A 22,220-nucleotide genomic window follows, 5' to 3' on the forward strand; every position below is an offset into this window, starting at 1 on the left:
GCAAGAGAGAGAGAAACAACACAAAAGGTAAGAAGCAGGAATTACAATAAACAGAGAGAAGAGAAGAAAACAAGAGACCTGACAAAGCCTTGAGGAGGAGAAGGAAAACACATGAACACGAAGGTGTAAAGGTCCCCTTTGAATGAACCACCTGACACGTTGGAGATAGGAGGGAGGTGTGACAGCCCTGGTCCACCAATCAAGCTTACCCATAGTTTCCATAGCAACGCCGACAGGAGCTGTCACTCAAGACGCTAATCAGAGTGTTTTTGTTTGACAAAAGTGGTGGATGACATGGCAACCAGCGATAAATCTAAAGGGCGTACGGTTAGACCCAAATCAGTTGATTCAAATCCCTGAACCAGTTGTTAACATCTGGCTAGGCCAACCATTCAGAACAACAACAGAAAGTACGTGAAATTAAAAACTGGACATGAGAATTTGAATTTGTGTCTGTAAACCTGGTAAAAACCAAATTAAAGTGCTGAGATTCAAAGGCATTCAGATTTCATGTGCGTGCAAACGGCTGGTTGTGCATGCACATTTATGCAGTTGCACTTAGTCGCGTGCTTATTAGTTACATTATCTTTAATAGCTTCGTTCACTTGATTCAGGGAAAGTAGCACAAACATCAAAGTAACCATAAAGTTTCAATACGGCATCTTAGATGGATATCATATTTCCAAATGTATTCGTTTAGTTCAGCTACATCATGTGGGCCTGTTCTAATTAATATGTGGTGATAACTACAACAACCGCCATTGAGAAACGCAATAGCATCTTGGAAAACTACTTTGAAAATGACCATTACTGACAAATTTCTCTAGATCGGCATGTTAAATTAACGTTTTAGCTTTCCCTGACATGTACTATGCTGCTGGTGTGTCTGTGTCTGAGTATAAACTAACCATATATATATGGTTAGAGTGGCATGAACATGAATCTGGGACACAGCTTTTATACTGTGCTACAAGCTATTACTCATAAGCACTTATATGGAGACACTTATTGTAACACCTCCCTCAGGCCATTTCTGTACCTAATAAAGTGCTCTTAGTCAAGTGGGCTGACTGAATAATAATGTCTGGCTACTTAAACACAGCATATACTGTATGCAAAGGTCAGGTTGTGCACCGTGGGGTGGTTACACCCATGATCCTTTCCTCTCCTCCCCTCTGCAGCAGAGAGATGTTGTCAGACAGATCGGTGTATTCATTAGAGCAGGACTAATTACATCACAACAAACAGCCCTGCCAGGACCTGATGTGCACACATAAGCACGCGTGCTGATGAGCTGTAAATGGATATGCACAAAAAAAAAAAAGTGCACTGTCGACACATATTTCCACTTCTGCAAAATGCACACAATGGCAATTAGAGTGTACTCGCACACCAGTCTGCTGGACTCAATGCTTTCTGTCTTTTTCCCCTTTTGATTGCACTTCAGTATATACAGTTTAACAAGTCAGCAAGAGTACACACGTACACACACACACACACACACACACACACACACACACACACACACACACACAGCGTCAACCCCCAAATGGACACACACTCCCTGCATGACTGATTGACCTTCAGTTTACAGTGTGAACGCTCAATCAGCGAGTCACTGCATTTGATTTATTTCCTGGACAGCTGCGTGCCCTCGAGACCGACATTCAAGAAGTTGGCTGGCAGAGAAAAAGCAGAACCAGAACTTGAAGAGAGAACAGTTTATCATCAGGGTGATTTAGTGGGATTATCAATAGGTGCTTCTGATAAGAGCAACATGACAGGTAACATGGACTTAATGATAAACTAGAAATCTGTAGCTTTGAGAGGACTCACTGAAGTTGATAGACTGGTTTAACTGGTCGTATTTCTCGCTATTAAAAAGGTGATTTTAAGTGCTGTAAAGCTATAGAAGACAATTTCTATTAATTTGTTAATGTTAAGGCTGCGAAATTTTAAAAATTGAGCAGTGTGATGACTTTAATCTATTTAGTATTAAACACTTATATTTTGTTTTATCTTTCAAAGGTATCTTTATCTTTCTGTATTTACCAAAATACAATACATATTTATAGTATGATCCCATTTGTGACAGACTACATGTTCAGAAGAACAAAGGAGCCTGAAAGTATTAAGACACTAACAAAGAGAAGCACGTGTTAGTTGGTTTTAGTCTTTTCATTGGATGTGTTGTAAATAATGTGGTGAACAAGGTGCAATGATTCTGTTCTTAGATCCAACATGAGCTCATTCGACTGCAACCAACACGATTTAAGACACAGACACAGTCAGTAAAAACCAGCCGCTAAGACTAAAATAAATAAGCCACAGTGTGAAGGCAGGAAGCAGAGCTTAGGTAAACCTCAGAAGGTTCAACTCCTGACCTCGTGCTTCCATCCTTTATGGGGTCACCTTGACGTTAATACAACATTATCTCTCTCGCACTGACCTCCTTCACTTGTTGACCCTCGTGAAACTGTTCGTCACCGCTGTCCAGTTGGTCGTCGTAGCTGAGCTGGCTGCTGTCTCCATGTCCTCCTCCACCACAGTGAAACAACAGGGGTGCCATGCAGCACCCGCTGGTCTGACACAAGCCTGGCATTGGTGGAGGACTTCACTGTCTGTAGTAACTCAGTAATATGTAACCTAAAGGTCGCTCCACCTTTGGCAGTGCTGTGGTTCAGGAGGTGGAGAGGCAGCCGTTCACAACTGTTGAGCCATTTGTCTTCCCATCTCCTTCCACATTTCTCCTTTACTCACTCCACCTCAGCTGTAATTCTTCTTCCACATCAGCAGTTCCTCAAACAATACAGTCTACTTCCTTAGTCTGAAACTTCCCTCGTCAGGTAGCCACACCTCCTCAGGTGTGCGCCCCGCCCCCCCCTCTCTGTCTCACACAATACACACATCCGGGTGAAAAAGGAGTGGATGCAAATGAGCTCACTCACGTCACACACACACACACACACACACACACACACACACACACACACACACACACACACACACCTTAGACGAGTGGGGTGTGTGTGTGCATGTGTGTTCATGTAAGAAGAAGCTCATTTCCTTCAGGCTATTTTTAGAACAGGTAGAACCTGTCTGACTGGGAATGAGAGCGGCACACACACACACACACACACACACACACTGATGGCTGCTTCTGCTCCACCACTGATTTAAAGACTACAACTTGTTTAAAAAGGCACTCAAACACACATACTCCATCACTTCCTGTCATATTGATGGGACGCTTAATGGCACAACACTCACAAAACACACACACACACAAACACACACATCCTGCCAGGCTGCATGAGCTGTCTTGTCTGTCTGCGTGTGTGTGTGCGTGTGTGTGTGTGTGTGTGTGTGTGTGTGTGTGTTCACGTCTGTGCTCTGCTGCCTACGCGCTGTCATCGGACAGCTTTCAGTGTCAGATCAGTGTCTCATCTGCCAAGGCAAATTACAGCGAGTGTGTGGATTTTTTTTGTGTGCATGCATATGTGCGTGTGTGCGTGTGTGTGTGTGTGTGTATGTTTTCTGCTAGTCGGCATATAATTCTGTCTTTAATGAGCAGAAACATGCTGTTCCCTGAAGACTCACTCACTGACTCCAACACTCTCGCTGTCTCCCTCTCCATCCTTCTCTCTCCGTCCCTCAACGCCCTCCAGTGTTTCCAAAACCTCCCCCTCCCCCCACCCCAGTCTTCTCTCGCCATTCAAATCACTGGTGGTTACATCAATTCAGAATTAGGTCAAAGAGCTTCATTAGCAACTTCAATGAGTCATGCAGCAGAATTACTCATGTAAAGTAGGTCTGTTATGTCTCTGTTATACTAGGTGCCATTGTTTTAATTTTGAAATGCTGATTCTAGCCTTTCCTTTTCTTTAAAGAAACACTGCAGAAATTAAGAGGAAAGAGCAGAAGGACAGGTAGAAACGTCCTCATTGTTTTTAATTCAATTCAGAACAGAAGATGCTTGTGCCACAAAGCTGACAAGAGTTCTTCAGACTCAAAACATAACTAGTCTGATCCTAAATGATAAAAACATGTTCCTGCCTCGATCTTTTTTCTCTTTTCAGAAATGTGTCCAAAACAATCGGAATCACACACGTGCAGAACAACCAACTTTGTACATGAATTTTTTTTTTTTTAATTAAATGCACAGAGATTTATCCTCAGCAACTATTAGTCCTGCGTTTCAGTGGCATGTTGCATTTGCTGATGCAAAATGATCAAAAACAAGCAAGCAGAGGTAGAAATAGTGTTTACAATATCTATTAGGAAATAATGATAGGTATTTAGTATTTAGGTAGTTATTATTAATTATTGCTATATTGGAAATTCAATTTACTTTATACATTTGATCCCGTACCTCTGAGAAACTCAACTTCCTTTACTGAATGTTGTCTTTAGCATTTCGCCACAAGAGCCGTATACAGAACACCTTCACCCTCCTTAGAAAGATATTAAGCTACGGTTGTGTGGTCCATATTCAGACGAGCAGTACCACTATGTTATTGCACAACTCTCCCAATTATTTCTATAGGTCCACTGCAGGAGTGCCTAGAGTAGAGAGGCCTGGAAAAAACTGCAATAAAAAGGTCAAGCAGGCTCTTCTGCAGGGATACAATTCAGGCAATTTAGTGGCAATAAAATATAGGCGAGCAAACATTCCTGGTGGGTTATGAATTGTGAACAGGGTTATTTGACTTATTGCCTCAGGATCAACGAGATAAAGGATGAAACAAAGTTGTAAAATCTTATCTCAGGATATTGTAAACCAGTGTTCTGGCACTTCAGCCTTAAAGTACATACAGTAGATGTACAGATTGACACTTGTCACATTGCTTTTCTCAGCTGTGTCTGTATCAGTACACATAGAAGCTTAGATTTACTAAATTGTTGTCTAAATCGAATAACTTCCAGTAAGGCATGACTCTTTTTAAACAGCAGTCCACCAAAATAAATAATGGACTGCAGCTGTTTATTCATAAGTTACTGGAAAGAGCACTGAGGCATACTGACACACTCAGGTGTGTCTGTGCCAAAGCTAATTAAAACAGACCACACTGGCTGATGCAGACACTGAACCTCCTGACCTTTCATGTTTTTGCAATCATAAGGCCGTGCTGTCCAGGATGGACACCGTCGGAATGCCAAATGAAGCTCGCTCACTGTCAGCAGCTGCGACTCAACAACGCTGCAGTTGTTCATTTTCTCCAGCAGATGGCACACTGAGAAAGACATGTGGGTGGGAAAGCAGAGGTAAGGCCATGGCGTGCCCAGGGACCCTATGAATGAAAGTTGGTGAAAGGAGGGCTTGCGAAGCTGAATAAAAAACATAAAAAATTAGAAAAAATCTAAATAAGCGACAAAAAAAAAAATCCAGAGAAAAGAGAAGGAAACAGTCATTGGTATCTTCCTTGATTTGGTATGATTTGTAAGTCTTCACAGCCTACCAGCTGTGTGTGTGTGTGTGTGTTGGTTTATAAATAGAAACACATACTGGGTTCCCTGAGTGAATGTGGAAACCCATCTCTGCACTTGGGAAAGAGTGAAAAATTATGTTTCTGCAGGGTTTTATGGTCGAGGAATGTTTTTTATCTTTTGTTGTAAACGCATTTCCAGCACTACACAGCTAGACCTTGACACATAAGACATCAAAAGGCATTAAGCACAAAAATAGACGTATGTTTGTATGTTTAATGCCCAGCACAAAAGGAGATGGCCCCTAGGTAGTCCCGATGCTATAAGCCCCTCCCATGTGGCCCTCAGAGGTGCATAAAACAAACAACACAAGTATCACCTACAAGGGATTTCTGATCCACAACTAGTATTGTGAATTATACTTATCTTCTCGTTTTGTTTGCTGACATTTAAACTTGGTAATGCAAAGGCATGCAGGGTTGCCATGGTAACAGCCTGACTTTCAAATCAAGCCTAAGCTAGGAAATGTAAGGACACGCACACACACACACACACACACACACACACACACAAAGCGACACGCGGAAATAAAACAGTAGAATTACGCTTGGTTTTCTATTCTGTTTATTGAACAGGAAGTAAAGTAGGCTTCCTCTATGTGTGTCTGTGTGTACACGCATGTTATGGTGTATGTAGTGTCTGGTGAACGTGTAACCCCTCTGTCCATGACAGCTACTGTATCATAGAGTGAGCATTTTTATTTAACTGTGCAAAACCCGTCAAGAAACACAGGAAGGCCGATCACTTGAAACAGGAACAGCATGTATCATTTGCCATGTATAAAACACAACGTCTGACCACACACGCACACACACACACACACACACACACACACACACACACAGACTTAGAACAAGGCGTGGGAGGACTTTGCACCATGGCGACCACATCCTGTCTCATGTACCTCTGTGCGTTTATTAATAGACACACATGCACACAAAAAACAGTGATATGAGCAAAAACACACACACACTATCACACTTTTTTTTTTTCAAGTTTAGCTGAACACCACGTTAATGCGTTTTTGAAATATCCAGTTTCTGGCTTCCGCCTGTGTGGTTTGCACTGACGGACACATAATCTGCCACTCGTAGGGGGGATAGCCTTGGAGCATACGGACCAAATCTGGCTCTGATGCTACTTAATCCTAACACACACACACACACACACACACACACACACACAGTCGAATGTACAGATAAGTCCTAGCCAGAGACAGACAGAAAGAAGTTTGGCTAATGTGCTGATGTGATTAGCATGTCATCCCTGTAGCCATTGATTTGTGAAGTTAATATTCATGGCTGTCTGCACTGCTGGCGAGAAATCATGCAAGAAAAAAAAGATAAAGATATAAAACAGATTGGAAGAGGACAGAGAGGAGATCAGAGTTAAAAAAATGGAGAGAAGAAGAAGGAAAAGAAAGAAAACACGAGATGAGATTAGAAAGGAAAGGGAGAGAGGAGATGGGATCGAATGCAGGTGAGAAAGAGAGAGGGAAAAGGAGAGATTAGAGGAGATAGAAGACGAAATATTTGTGCGTGCGTGTGTGTGTGTGTGTGTGTGTGTGTTGTGGCTGGCGATTATCCCTGATGATCACACTGTGCTCTTTAATCTCGTCTCTGCACTGAAACCCATTAGATTTGGGTGGATGTCTGTGTGTGTACAAGTGTTGGTGTGAGTCTCTGCAGACCTAACGTCCAATGTAATTAGATTTATTTTAAATACATACAAAAGACATTTAAATAAAACAGTGTGTTTGTGTGACACTGATGCCATCTCTCTCTCTGTGTATATACAGTACATAAATATTCGTGTGTGTGTGTGTGTGTGTGTGCACGGCCTCTCCAGTGTCACACAGTGTCCTGTGCTGTCAAGCTGTGATGTCTCTTCCCACTGGAATAAAACACACACACACACACACACACACACACACACACACACACACACACACACACACGTTCATCTGCGTTATAAGTCGTGTCGTTACTATTGGACATGAGTGATTTCCACAGTAACCTGTGGGGGCTTTTCCCTTTTCCTGTCCTCTACGCTCATTCCCCTACAGTCTCATTCAGAGGGTAATTGCTGTGGCAAATTGAATCCCGCTGAACTTCTGCAAACACTGCAGACAGTTACATTTATTAAAAATCCCCTAATTTACTGCTCCCTACAAACTTTTTAATTACTCAGCACGTCTGCCAAAGACAATACATTTTAAATTGTCTTTGCAACTGTATTAGCAGTGAGATTTTTCATTTTGTCACGTTTTAATAAAAGTTAACTCAATAGAGATGCTAAAAACAGATGAGAGTGCATATACACAAGTTTACATTCATGCATGTTCACACCTACATTTAATTTTGCTGTTATTGTGCCTATATATTTCATGACCCTAAAAAGACACGCACACAACCACATTTATACAGAAACACACACAGGCAGAGATATAGATATTAACCACTGTAACCACTGCCACCTCATAGATTTTACTCATGCTCCCTAAAAGAGGTTTTCAACTTTGACTCGACAAGCTAAACAGACAAGTTTAGATTGCATTTAAAAATACAGCGTGTCTGTGCTAAAGTCGTACTGTCACGTGTCACCTGTTAGTCCACTCTTAGATCACTTTATCCCTCACAACACAATTTACATTCTCCTCGTTCTCGCACATGCCGTTTTCTGCCTGACCGTGGTCCTTTCACATACAAAGTGTTTTCTTTTTGTGTCAAGAGTGTGTTAGTGTTAAACTCATATTAAATAATAACTAAGGATTATTTTTTCTATATCAGTCTGTGATAGTGCACTGCACAGCCGGCACGCTACATAAAACAAATGCCAGATACGTCTCTTACTCACCATGACAACAAGATCCAATATTGTGGAAGTCACACTACTTTTTATTTTCGCTTCTTTCTAACTGCATTCTCCAAATACAAAGTGCCTGCAGCTCTGTGTTATTAGGTGGGTCGACTACATCAACAGAGGCTGTAAGAAGTGACAGATTAAAGCACAAAGAAGAAAAGCTTCAGGCTCAAGAGTTTGTGCAGCTCCAATTCCTCGGCGCTGCTAAATGTGATAAAAGAGCTCAGAGCCTCTGGACTGGTTCGGTGACTGCAGACTGACATCGAGTCACTCTGAATCAATCAAGTAACATGAATCAGAGGATTTCTCATGTCACTGCAACATGTGCCTGTGTCTCTGCAGCTTAAAATTAGTTTCTAGAAAGCGCTATGCTTTCCCTCGGCAAAACTACGTCTAAAAAAAAAAATATATATATATATATATATATTAAAAAAAAACCTTTAGAGTGAGTTTGTTCCCTTTTCGCCTGATTATCTAAAGTTTTGATGCACGTTTGTAGCAGATGGTGACACCTGATTAGCAATGTAGTCACTACACTGCACAGAAATGGTTATAAGATACAGAAAATATCTGCAATTAATGTTTATTAATCATTGTTGTCTAACTTTTATTAACCTTTTATACAGACTGGAGCCAAACACTGGAAAAGCTGGATTTCCTACTATGAGCCTCTTCTGATGCCAGTGTTTTGAATTTAAGTACTGAAATTGGAAGTGAATTGACGACACGCCTGTCGCTAGAGAGTGGCCAGAATTTCATTAGCATAGTGTTTAACTATACAGGTTAAGTTAAAGTGGTTCACCACGTTAGTACACACAACCACACTAACACACGGACACCATGTGCATGTGAACACATCTAAACACACATGGAAAATAATGATAATGGACACTATGGAGTACCTGGTAATGGAAAAAACAAATTACCAGCTCTGTGAAGCAAATGGAATAGACCACTCATATTGAAAAATACTGATTTATATGCACTATTAAGACAAATAACATCTCATTTTCAATGCTCAACCCTTTCAACCATCATCACAAAAGATGAAATGCAAATTAATTTACTGTTTCAACAGGACACTTCTCTTGTCATTACAATGAAAAGCATTTTAAACTTAATTTGCTTATTTGGGAGTAGAAAAAAAAAATTGCCCAAACAGCACAAAGGTTTACAGAACATCAGTAAAATGCATGAGGCTAAAACTTTTCCATGAATCGTAACAGATGAAAAGTGGTATGATGGTCTCGACTTGTTACTGTAGGCAGAGTACGGGTTATAATCGAAGGACTTGGCTTAGCACAGCGTCAACTTTCTGGGTCAGCAGACTGTATTATTTCTAAATTCTTCTTACTGAAGTTTCACAAATGAATGTGATGCAATCTGTGTGTGTGTTTTTTGGATACATTTTTGTCCAACTATTATTAAAAAGCTGTTATGACTCTTAAAAAGAACTGTAAAGTTAGACATTGACTGATACTTTTTTTTTACAGGATACCTATGATTGAGATATCCAATTACATGGGAGGTGTTCTATTTACCTAAAACATCCGCCCTCCACCCTGATGGAAATATAAGTCACAGAATCACACAATGGGAATTTACATACGGTGAACTTAAAGGTCTTCGTAGAGGTACCCAAAATATGTCAATGTATAATTACCAACTAGTCTTAGTCATATGTTACCTTAGGGTTGTTACCATTTTTAAATAGAGATCATAATTTGAATAGTTTTCATTGTCCTGAGCTGGTTAAGCTGGGCTTTTTAAAGATAATTAACAGGCCATATCTAGAATCCCAACAGATTCTAATCTGCTAATACAGAAGAGATGTATTAATGCCTAATACAAAAAAATGAATGTGGCTCAGATCCTTAGAATAGACCAAGGTCAGCACCCTTTGTCTGAGGCCTAGTTTCATCAGTGGCACTGGATCCACTTCAGGATGGATACAAACTGTTTTGTACTCAGTTGGGCCTGATCACGCTGACTTCTGTACTGGATTTAGAAATGGGTCAGTTGAGAAGAGATTTTCATGTGCCACTTGGCTAAGATATGTTTGGTATCTGAATAAGGTCTGGGCTTAATCTACATCTCCACCACCATCCATAAATGTGAGCTAAGGAGAAGGACTTATGGATTTTAGGCAACATTTGACCTGTTACTGGGTTCAAAATAACAAAACACAATTTACTCTTATATTTAGTGTTCTTGGAAGCATAAAGCGTTTTCACCAATTTATTTAAAAGTTGGCCTGGAGGTTTTGATCTCACCACATGATCTTTATCAGCAGTTGACGTCAACTGCTGTTTGCAATATCAACAATAATCGGTGTAATCTAACATGGGCGTGAAGAACTCGCTGTGCACAGATAAAATGGAAGTTGGAACTAACTACAGTTACGTGACAACTGAGCAAACGTCATCTGCTGAAGATGATGCAGTAATATGATCAAAAGTTTCCGAACAGTTACTAAATGGACTTATAAATTAGATTTCTTACTCTGACAGAGAGGTGTCCTCAATTAAAGCAGCCCGGCAAGAGTGCACTCAGTGCTGCCACTGGAGGCCACAAAATTTAATTTTACATATTAAATTGGATGAATGGAAGGAAGCGGTTTATATAATACACATAATCACGAATGTCTGTGGATTTGTAATGAGATACAAGTTCTGAATATTTTTAGAGCTTCATGCAGAGCGGCCATTACTTTCCTTTTGAAGTCTTACAGGAGGAACTCAGTCGAGTCTAGTCTAGTGTGTCTAAGCTTTGTTTTATGAGGCTTTGAAAGGGAGAAATACTAAAATGGACACCTTAAGTACTCAGAAAAGGAATCATATTGTCAATAAAACAAACAGTCCTACAATTTCAGAGTCTATGTGTACATAAAGACAAGGTGGAGGTAAAGCTTATAAGTATTGATTTTCTTCCTGTCACCTTTTCTCCATTGCTCCATTTCTACGTCTTATGCCTCCTTTCGCATCTTCCTCTCTCTCTCTTCCTCCTTCCCTATTAACTCCTGTTCTTTGCCTTGGATCGATATCACTCTTCCATCTCATCCCTTCGCTCATCCCTCCTCCATCTGTTTATTACCCAGATCGATACCTCTTTCTCATCCTCCTCCTTTTTGTTTTCTTCCTTCCACCTCCCAGCTCTCTTTACTCTACTTTCCTCAGTTGATTTTGATTCATCTGTACTGTCCTCCCCTTCTGTCATCATTCCCTCAACCTCCTGACAATATTTTCCTACCCCAGCTTTCTGACATTTAACTGGTCCAAAGGGGGCTCTTATAAATCTTCATCAGTATCGTATGACGTAGTTGGATGTATGTTTTTTGTGTGCGAATTTAAATGACGGCAGACAATTTGTCACACAGAAATGGAGAAAACTGATTTGAAGTGACTGTGGTCACTGCCTCTCTGCTTTGGCTCTGTTATTGGCTGTTATTGTCTAGACCGTAAGAATCAGCTTTTTCACTGTGGTGATTTTCGCACTAAAATTCATCCTGCACAGTCTGGTGGTCTAAACAGCTTGACCTGGAGGATTAAAGGCACTATTAACGGTCTGAGCTTTGTTTTTTGGGCGCAATAGTGACCAGCTCGGTGGGTTGCTGTAAAATATATTCTGGTCTGAATTGATCTCAAACATTTCATATTTATTCTACAGTATGCTATTTATAGTATATAAAGAGTCTGTTCAATATGTTGTGTGAAGTTATAGAGGCCAAGGTATTGACAAATGAGCAAATGAGGTTTGTTATATAGCTTTGTTAAAGTGTCTTTAAAAGAAAATCCTTCACCCTTGCACGTCACATCTTCTGTATTTAAAATATATTAATATATGTAGACATTGTTATGTTGTAGGAAACTGCTAGCCTACAGTCCTTTGCAATGACCATGTCAGCCATGTTAGATAAATACAACTCTCAAGGCACTTCAACGTCAGCCGTACTCTTTAATGCTAATTTACTCTTTAATACAATGGCTGAACCGTGACGTGTTTGACGAATAAATTAGCAAGTTCCACCGCACATCCTGTGTCAGTTAATATGTCTTAATATACTGATATATTAGTATATATTATTAGTAATAAATCTGACGTACGTTACACGCTACACGTTACCATGACATGGTGGTATAAGTATAGGACACGCAGATGTGTTTGCAGTCACCAAACGAACACAGCAATTCTGAAACAGTGACATTTGACCCGGCTGGTACGCACTATTGAAAATGTGTTGAAATACTGAACTGTGAGGACAAGTTGTGCTCGGGGAACTTGCACAAGCACAGTGGCCAGTATTTCTAAATACACACGTGTGTGTACTCATGTCAGAGTGTGTGCGCGCGCGCCCTCTGGGTGCTTTAGGAGTGCTTCTCTCCTATCCGTCATGCTAATGAACCTGATGATCTTTCCTCCCCCTTGAACCTCTCCACCTCTCTGTCCACTCTTGGTTTTTCCCCATTTTTATTACACTTCCCCGTCTCGCTCACCTTTCTCATCCCTCTCTCTCTCTCTCTCTCTCTCTCTCCTTCTCCTTGTTTATATTAAACTCACCAATAAAAAAAAAGTACTCCACATGCATGTGTAGTGTCGACAAGATAAATCTATGAACATAAACACATGCTCTGATGGAAATACATGGTCAGCATGTTTTGACAGTCTGCCAACACACTGATGCTGTATTTGTTTAACAAAATGACCTTCTAAATTTAGACTCCATGTCTCGGAGGAGAGTCTAAAAATGGAGACAAGCTCTGTGTGTGTGTGTGTGTGTGCCTGTTTTTATTATATGTGTATCAGTGCATGAGTGTACAGTATTTGTCTGACTGCTTGTGGCTACATTAGAAATTCCTCCAGTTTGGAGCATTTTGTAAGAGAACAACAGCGTCTGTGGTCATTATTTAGACACTGTGAGAACGAGGCTTCTCCCTCTTCCGGTGTTTAAAGTTACACGATTGAGACTGTTAAAGTGTGTGTACTATCAAAACTACTAACCAATCCTGAGTACACCTTTGTTTTTAGACTCTCTGCGACTGAAATACTTCATTATCTGGTGGTGGATCAGGGGCACCAACATGTGTTCAGCCCTATTAGCGGAGGTGTGAAGAGGATTTGTGTACGATTTTATATGCGGGAGAATTATCGTACAGTATGTGTGGTGGGCGGCTGCTGTACATTATCTACAAGGGCTTCTGCGCCTTATCAGCACTTCATGGTCACATTATGTAAATTGGAAACATGTTTTGGAAGCACAATCCCACATGACGCTGCCTGTGAGCAATTATGCATCAAAATGATTGCGGCTGCACTCACAACACAATATGAAGTGTGAGCTATTATTTTACTTTCTATTTTAGCTTTTGTATCTATTGTTTACACATTTAAAGCCTACGTTCACTCAAAAATGTGCTTAGCCTGTTTGCCATTTGTATGTACAGAGATGTCAGGTCTGAACTTGAATTATTAAGACACGGTGACACTTTTTCTTGTGTGCTTCCTTACTTTGCAACTGTTGCCACTATTTTTTATTGACAGACAAACTAATGAAGATTGGTGAAATAATATGTTGGTGTACTCTATTCTACTGAGTTGTAGACATGTGTTTGTGAACATAACCCTGCAGCATAACTCCATAAACGTAATGAAACCATTTTAAAGTTTTCTAATTTAAATGAAACCTTTATAAAGATACAATAGGTTGTTTCTGTATTTCTTCCCTTATGTTGCTTATATAGCAGGTGGGGGAATCTGTGTGTGTGTTGGTGCCAATATGGGCATTAATGCAATGTCACTCTCTTAGTGTGTATTCATGTGAAAGTAAGTGTGTGTTAATCTGACAGGCGGCAGATTGCTGCGCAGCGGGCCTGTACCTTCACACTGACAGACTTCTGTCTCGTTCCCTCTATCGGTCACTGCAGAACACGTGAAAGACAGCGTGAAAGAAAAACGGGCTGGGAGAAAAAGAGGAAAAGATGACGTGAAAAAATGTGAGAAAGAAGAAAAGCATAAAAAAAAAGAGAATAAGAGAAAACATAAACTAATAAATAAAAGAGAAGAAGAAAAAGAAAAAGGGTAAAACAGAAATGAAAGGGAAAGCAAAATGCAAAAGCGACAAAGAAAGAATAAGCAAAAGAGAGGAGAACAGGAAGAGAAAAAAGAAAAAAAAATGATAAAAGAGAGAAGTAGAAAGAAAAGGAACTTCGTGCATAAACAAAGACTGAGAGCTGGTGGGGAGTTACCATATACAGTAACAGCCTGTTTCTAGAATAAGCTCAGTTTCTCAAACATAGACATGGAGAGATAAAAATAGACTTTCTACAAAGGAACTCGCTGAGTGGTTAGTGGTGGTGCAGCAAGCATGACAGACTTGTGCATGTGTGTCTCTTTGTGTGTGTGTGTGTGTGTGTGTGTGTGAGCCTTTCCACAGAAGCAGAAGACTCAGCGCTCCATCTGTGAGATTCCTACGTCTGTCAGACTGAAGGGAATCCTGCAGCAGCAATGATACACTGCTGCACAGACACCCACACACACACACACACACACACTAACGTGGGGAATTTAATCACGATCTTATCATGTGCACACATTTGCAGACACGCCTGCAACTAAACGCGTTCATGCTTCACTTTAATCCGTTACAGTTCAGTTCCACTTGAACAAAGTCTGGTCTGCACAGCTAAGACAAACACAAGCCACTGAATTGTCAATTGTCAGTCCTTACTACAGCCACATTTAGATGTTGCTATAGTCACTGATCTAATGAGATCATCACTTAGAAGACTGGAGGCACTTTCAGGCCCATTGCAGCTGATGCCGAGTAAATGCATCTTCATAAAATAAACCATATATTACAATTCCTTTTGTATTATATCTGAGAATCATCAGAAGTGAAACACCAGAGGCCAATACAGTATATGTTGGCTTTCAGTTCTTGGTATGGTGAAGTATACCCCTAATCCTTTAATGCAATTCAACCGCACATCCTCATTAAAACTTCCACGTCTTTAAAACTCAACTCACCATCTGAGTATGTAACACAGGCATGTTGACTCAGAACCCAAACTGAAAAAAAAAAAAAAAAAAAAAAAACCCGCTGACATAAACATAGTATCTGTGTTTTTACACGTTGAAGTCTCACCAACTGTCGTCCTCAAGCTGTTGGAACACGTTACTGGGTGGCTAATACTAACAATAATAACAATTTAACGACTGAACACTGTGATGCCTCTGTTTCACTGTTTTCTGGATTTCTACAGACTACATACAAACATCTAATTCTTAATTTGATAACATAAAATAAACATTACGATTTTTTTTTTTTTTTTTTCAAGAAAGAAAGCAGAAGTGTTCATGGGAAACGTGGTCTGCTGTTTTAGTGGTAACATTATCACTGGCTTGATAAGAAACTACAAATCATCTGGATCATGTTCTTGTTTGTCTGCAGGGATTATATCAATAAACTCTGCGATGATTCATGTGAAAATCCCTTTTAACACCATGACACTGTTTTTTGTTCTTAGTTGCTGCTATTTTTACAGCATGCATGTGCCGGAGATAAATCTTGTTGGCATTTACATGTCTGCACACTTATTTGCATATACATGCTGTACATACTGTACACACACACACACACACACACACACACGCCCCTACATACCCACACTTCCATAGTGAACACACTCAGGAAGCCACATAGAGGTTGAATTCCCATGCTGCAATCTTCACGAGCAGATTTACCACAGGTCTCCACCAGTAAGGTGTGTGTGCAAAAATGAGAACTGTTCCCTCACACACACACACACACACACACACACACACACACACACACACACACACACACACACACACACACACACACACACACACACACACACACACACACAGAAGAGGTACATAGAACACCTATTTCCTCTGGTGCTGGAAATGAAATACCAGCAGATCTACCTCAATCTATTAAACCCAATAAACAGTCATACCTCTCGCGTCACACACTTATTTCCCATCTATGTCTTCTCCTTCTTCTTCTCGTCTTTCTCTGTCCGTCTCTGGGACCATTCTGTCGTCTCTCATTGTTTACAGTGATTTTCAACTGCCTCAGTTTAGAAAACAGTGAGCTCCCCCGACCCCGATCTGCGTTTCAAAAGGATGTGGCTTTTCTCTTGCAAACACCAGTTTCTTTCCTGGTAAAACCCTTTGTACACGTTGAACGCTTTGCGTGTCTATTCTGTGTGTGTGTGTATGTGTGCTTGTACTGTGTACAGGGCCAGCTCGCATGCAGCTTCATTACCCAGATTGAGAAGCTGCAAAAAAAGAAATGGGGGCATTTGTTGTCCTTCTGATAACTTGCCAATACATCTAATATGATTCACTGCCTGGCTTGGCGTTAAGCTTGATGACTAAGGAAAGAGAAAGCGGCAGACGCAGAAGTAATGAGAGACAAAAGGCAGAGTCAGGGGAGGGACATAGAGATAGAAATGGAGGGAAATAGCTGCTGGTGCGACTTCAGGATGGGCAAGCGCTCCATCCTAATATGATTATAAATCGTCTTGTCCTCATCTTTTTGTGCCAGTTTTGTCCTTGGCCTGAGTCGCAAGGAAGGAAGCCTCGTTCCAAACCTGGAGAGCCCATACAGGCCAAATAAGCTAAGTGCATGGTGGAAATAAGAAGCACTGCTGACTGAGGCTAAGAGGACACTTAAAAATCAGCAATTAGAGTAAATGCAATGGTGCATCTACAAGATGCGGCGTTTAAACGCCGAAGACTTGTGTGATGAAATCTGCCGGCCTCATCAGCTTGAGTCACAAAGTGGAGGTGGATCAACACCAGAGTGCTCCAACTACACTAATGGAGACGCTTAAAGGTTTGCTTAAATTAAATTAAAAGGTGTTGGGGAGGGACGCAGCACAAAGTAAATAGGTCAAACGTATACAGGACGTACAGAGTAAACAGAAAGTGACAGACGATGTGACTGCAGGAAGTATCTTAAGCCAATACGTCTCCACGACCATGCACTAAAACGTATTCTATACTGAAACAAACTGAGCATTGCCTTATGTTCAGTGTTTAAACCAATTATCAAGCAACAAGGATTATCTGCTTTCAAAGATCTCATGAAACGTGAGTTATAAACCCAGGTTCAACATCCTGTTGTTACACCGAGAGTGGACAAAATTATGTCACTATGACCAAGGTCACTGATCCTTTATCTGTGTTAACGTCAAAGTCAAAACGGCAACAGAATAAAAATAAACGTATCTCTGGTCAACCTACATTGCTAAAGATAGGCGTGTGAAAAGTTGGTGAGCGTGTGTACTGTAACACCGGAAATACTCAGGCTTCTTCTGCATTTTAAATTGTACATTTTAAAATTAGACGCATTGAGCAACTGTACTTGAAACACAGCTGTGTAGGCACGCAAAATTAAGAATAATCATTTTACCATGCAAAAGATATAAAGATATTTTAAAGTTCTCCTTGGGTGGCAACATGCACGGCATGCCAAGACATAAGAAGACATGCCTACATAAGAACCCATAGTCTTCACCTTGGATGTAGTAGTTTGATCATCCCAACTCAATGTGCACTTGCTGGCTTTTTGCAGTTATATCAACATCAAGCTGAGCGCTCGAGCACCGAGACGTATCTGTTGGCACGTTATCTCAGTAGCTGATATGATTTCACGCAGAGCATTTTTTATGCATAACAGTTAACGTTCAATTGTTTTCAATAATGCTCAATGCATTTCAAAAGGAAAGGAGAGAAGTGAGGTGACGGAAGCAGCAGGAAACAAGGGACGGAGCGAGTAGAAGGAAGGGTAGAACAGAAAGAGAGGTGTGTATGGGTCTGTCAATTATCTGACTGTTGGCTCTTTCGTTATGACAAGATCCTCTTATAAATCTCTCTCACACACACACAGAACTGTGTAAAAACAAAACGTGTTGTTTTTAGAAGTGAAGCCACATCCTTCCAGTACAGTCACCCTGGCAGCCGGCGTAGTTTAGATCTCTCTCTTGCTCTCAGTTTTACACGCTACTGTGAAAAGATCACTCATTTCCAGTAAGTTCATTAATAACTCGGTCAATCAGACTGTGATCTGTGTAATTATTTCAACAGGAAGCAGCAACATCTGACCCATCGATATCTAGTAGTGCTTCCTGCACAGCTCTATTATCAAATGTAGCCAATAATAACAGTAGTAGGGTAATAACTGGTATAATTATATGTCTATAAAAAGAAAAATCATTACTATTACAGCCTTTGAAAATGATCAACAGAGAACACGAAGGGGAGCCCTCCTGCGCTACATACTATACAGGAAGTGAAGCACACGCCAACACAAGTTCACAACATTACAAGAGGGTGTCTTCTCACATCAAAGACTTTGCTTCAGCTCTGTCTTACTTCGACATCAGAGCTCTTAGAGGGATGCACTGAACTGTACAGAACCAGCATGGCCCGGGAAATACACATATAAAGTTAAACAAAATAACTAAAGGACTTAAACTGTTGAAGGGTGTTTAATTCATTAAAGTGCATGTAATACTGCTGAAAGCCATGTTCACCTGGTTTCACTATCAAGAAAGTACATATCTATAGTAAAATATGAGCAATGCTTTATGCAAGTCTAGTCTCTTTTCTTGATTTTTTACCAGTTATATTAACTTTACGATATCCTTTTCATGTTACAATTGGATGTGGATGGACATGGACATGTACCACACATACACACTACAAAACTCTGCACAGTAGCAAGAGAAGCACTTCTCTGTTTGTTGTATTTGACTGAACAACATGACAAAATGAAAAAAAATAACTGCATAGAAACAGCATCATGGATAAAAGTTTCGTACCTTCTATGTACAAAACAAGCCTGTATTTCTTTAGCCAGTAGGTACTTTTCTGGCACATCTGCAGTCAGTGCACTGGCATGACGATGAAAACCACACAACATGGAGGAAAACTTCGAATAAATGAATGATGATGATGACACAAAGCGTGGGACATTTGTGCTGCCCCCACAAGTTCAAACCCAAGTGAAGATGAGAAACCATGTGGTTTCTCTGACACAGGCATGACCAGTTGTAAGGATGCATCATTAAGTCAGAGGTACCACAATCAAGCAACCAGTCACAAGCAGTTGTAAAGTGGAACTTTAGCCCTGTGCCGCCGCAGTGCTGAGTTGTGCAGTGAAAGATGTAAAATGACGCAGCACATAAGCAGCACAATAACCACAAAAGTCCTGATTCTCCTTTCTTTCTCAAAAACTATCAGACATACAAATACACACACACACACACACACACACACACACACACACACACACCCACACACACACACCTTCTAGATCAAGTGTCATTAACAGATGTGTTCCTTTTCTCATGCTGCTGACTCAGACTGCTGCTCTTCATGTGGTACTTACAGTCACAGGGTGTGAGAGCGCACAGACACATTGAACACATGCATGCACATGTGCATTTGCACAGAAACTGCCGCTAAAAAAAAAAAAAAAAAAAGTGATCGTGCGAAATGCAGTGAAACATAAAAAAGTAAAACGTAAAAATTCATCTGATTTCTCAGGACAGCAGCACTGCACGAGCGGCATGTTTGTGTGTACATTGCGTGTGTTGTGGTGGAAGTCACAAGCTTCCTGTTGAAGGGGTTTCAACGGTGAGAGAGAGAGAGGCTGACAAAAACCCAGAATGAGTCTATTTTTGGCCACAGAGAGAGAAAGAAAGATAAAGAGATAGAGGTTAAAAAAAGAAAAGAGAAAAAAAAAAGAAGAAGTGCACAGAGGCGTAACAACAAAACAACACACAGAGAAACACTTCAAGCAGAGCAACTAAAAAGGGAAAGCGGGAAAACCCAAATATAGATTAGAGAAGTACAAGTATGAATGTGTCTCCTTCTGCTTGTCGTCTTGTTTTTAAGGCCAACACCCTGACAGGACAAACTGTACCCTGTGACAGCAGCAGATCATCACAGGAAACGCGTGGCCCCCGTGTCTCATTGACAGACATGTGCCATGGTGCCTGAATGGCCCAATGTACAAGGGTTATCGAGCTGCAGATGAAGTGATCATACTTTGCAAGTCTCTCAGCTGAAATGTACAAACTAGACTACGTTGTTATCTTAAATAAATATTTATTTTTTCTATCTTTCTTTTCTTTTTTCTTTTAGTTTCTTTATTGTTTTATATTTTCGCACTGTTTAAGTGCAAAAAGGGAAAAAAAATCTGCTATGGCACATACCCACGTCTTTAACACCTGACTCAACAGAAGCTGAGTTGAACCTTTTCAGACAATGGTTGATGGTAACTTTAGTACGCTTGATATGTCAGATGACAGTAGATCACAGTATTTGTTCACATATAGGACCGTGACCACAGTATATTCATTCATACACAGCACAGACACACACCTGCCATGACAGACACTTATTTGCTTATCGGTAATAACACACACACACACACACACGATGTTTCTTATTGAGACACACACAGTTTCCTTGGTGCCGTGTTTGTAGGCTGACTGCGGTTTTGGACTTAAAGTCAGGAGGAAGAAGAAGTGACAAGGCAAGGTCGAGGAGAAAGAGAAATGAGAGAAAGAAAAAAGTGACAGATTAAAACAGAGCTGTAAAGGCGGCTACAGTAAACTTAAGCAACAGTAGAAAGAAGGAACAAGACGTGACATAAAGATAATGAGATGACACGCAGAAGAAGCGGCTTTGGAAACTTAAGTGAAGCGGGTAATATCATACGAGAACTGCAAGTCATTGAGAGTGCATTTGCAGTTTACCAATCGTTTCATGACGTGCAATACGTGATAATAATAGATGAGTACAGGACACAATATTTATATGTGAGAATCTAATAACAATAGCAGCTCAGTGGATATGAATTATTTCACTCAAATATGTTGCTTTGGTTGAGTTTTATGACCGTATCACATGGTCTTCATCATCAGATGGCGGCTGCTTGTCACAAAACTTAAAAAGTCTTAAAAGTTGAGCCTGACAATTCATTCTTCGCCACACAGAGTTCGACAACGAAGCAGATCCACAGTCGAAACCCCTGTGATATGGTTGAAAGCTCTGGAACAGTCTAGTAAATGGCTCCTGAGTTCACACCGTTTGACAGACCGGGTGTGAGAGGGTACAATGAAACTAGATAAACATATTGTAAAAATATAGAGACCCAGAGATGGCGAGGATAAAGAAAAATCACGAGAGCTATAAAGCAACACAGCAGATAGATAAAGGGAGGACAGGATGAAAGGGAAGGACGTACTGGACGATGAATGATGGAGGTCAGAGAAGAGAGAGACAGGGAGCATGTAGAGATCAAGGCAGAAGGAATCAAGCTCGAACAGGTGGCAGCAATAAAAGAGAGAAATCGAAAATTATACTGGACACAAAAGATAAACGAAACGGAAAAGAAGAGGGTGAAAAATAGACAGTAAGTGAAATGAGGTGTGAAACCATAAAAAGGTTTCCTCTTCTAAATACAGAATGTAAAAAAAAAAAAAAAACTTTTTTACTCTACAACTAATTTCACAAACCTTCCCAACACAAAAATAATCATTTCAATTTCGATTTTCCTGAAAGCCCCGACAAACTATTCTCTTCATGGATTCGTAAGGACTTCCTGCTTTCTTTCTTTAACTGTGAAGAGCCCTCTCATTGGACGATCTGACGTCTCAGGAAACATGAGGTCAAATCAATAGAAATGAAGTTGGCTGGCTCCAGTTAACAACACACAGACAGACCGACTCACAGTTTAGACACTGTGTGTGTGTGTGTGTCAAAGTGTTTTGTCGAGAACACTCATGCATGTATGATTAACAACCTATGTAGAGTAATTCAGTTAGAGT

General features: G+C 40.5%; 1 protein-coding gene across 4 annotated transcripts in view; it reads right to left on the bottom strand.

Moving 5' to 3' along the window:
* The window catches only part of si:dkey-172j4.3 (diacylglycerol kinase eta), a 52,827-nt gene that overhangs the window by 22,283 nt on the left and 8,324 nt on the right, over positions 1 to 22,220 (bottom strand). Inside the window, exon 1 of one of the 4 annotated variants that reach the window (XM_026352365.1) lies at positions 16,329 to 16,445. The exons of 2 other annotated variants lie outside the window; for them this stretch is intronic. In XM_026352365.1, the coding sequence (XP_026208150.1) occupies positions 16,329 to 16,355 (27 nt within the window). In that variant the 5' untranslated portion in view covers positions 16,356 to 16,445. Of the gene's footprint in view, positions 1 to 2,449; positions 2,812 to 16,328; positions 16,446 to 22,220 lie in introns of those variants that run through there. One more of the 4 variants, XM_026352364.1, reaches the window with a different exon arrangement.

The sequence above is a fragment of the Anabas testudineus genome, chromosome 18 (genome assembly GCF_900324465.2).
Source record: "Anabas testudineus chromosome 18, fAnaTes1.2, whole genome shotgun sequence".
Lineage (NCBI taxonomy): Eukaryota > Metazoa > Chordata > Actinopteri > Anabantiformes > Anabantidae > Anabas > Anabas testudineus.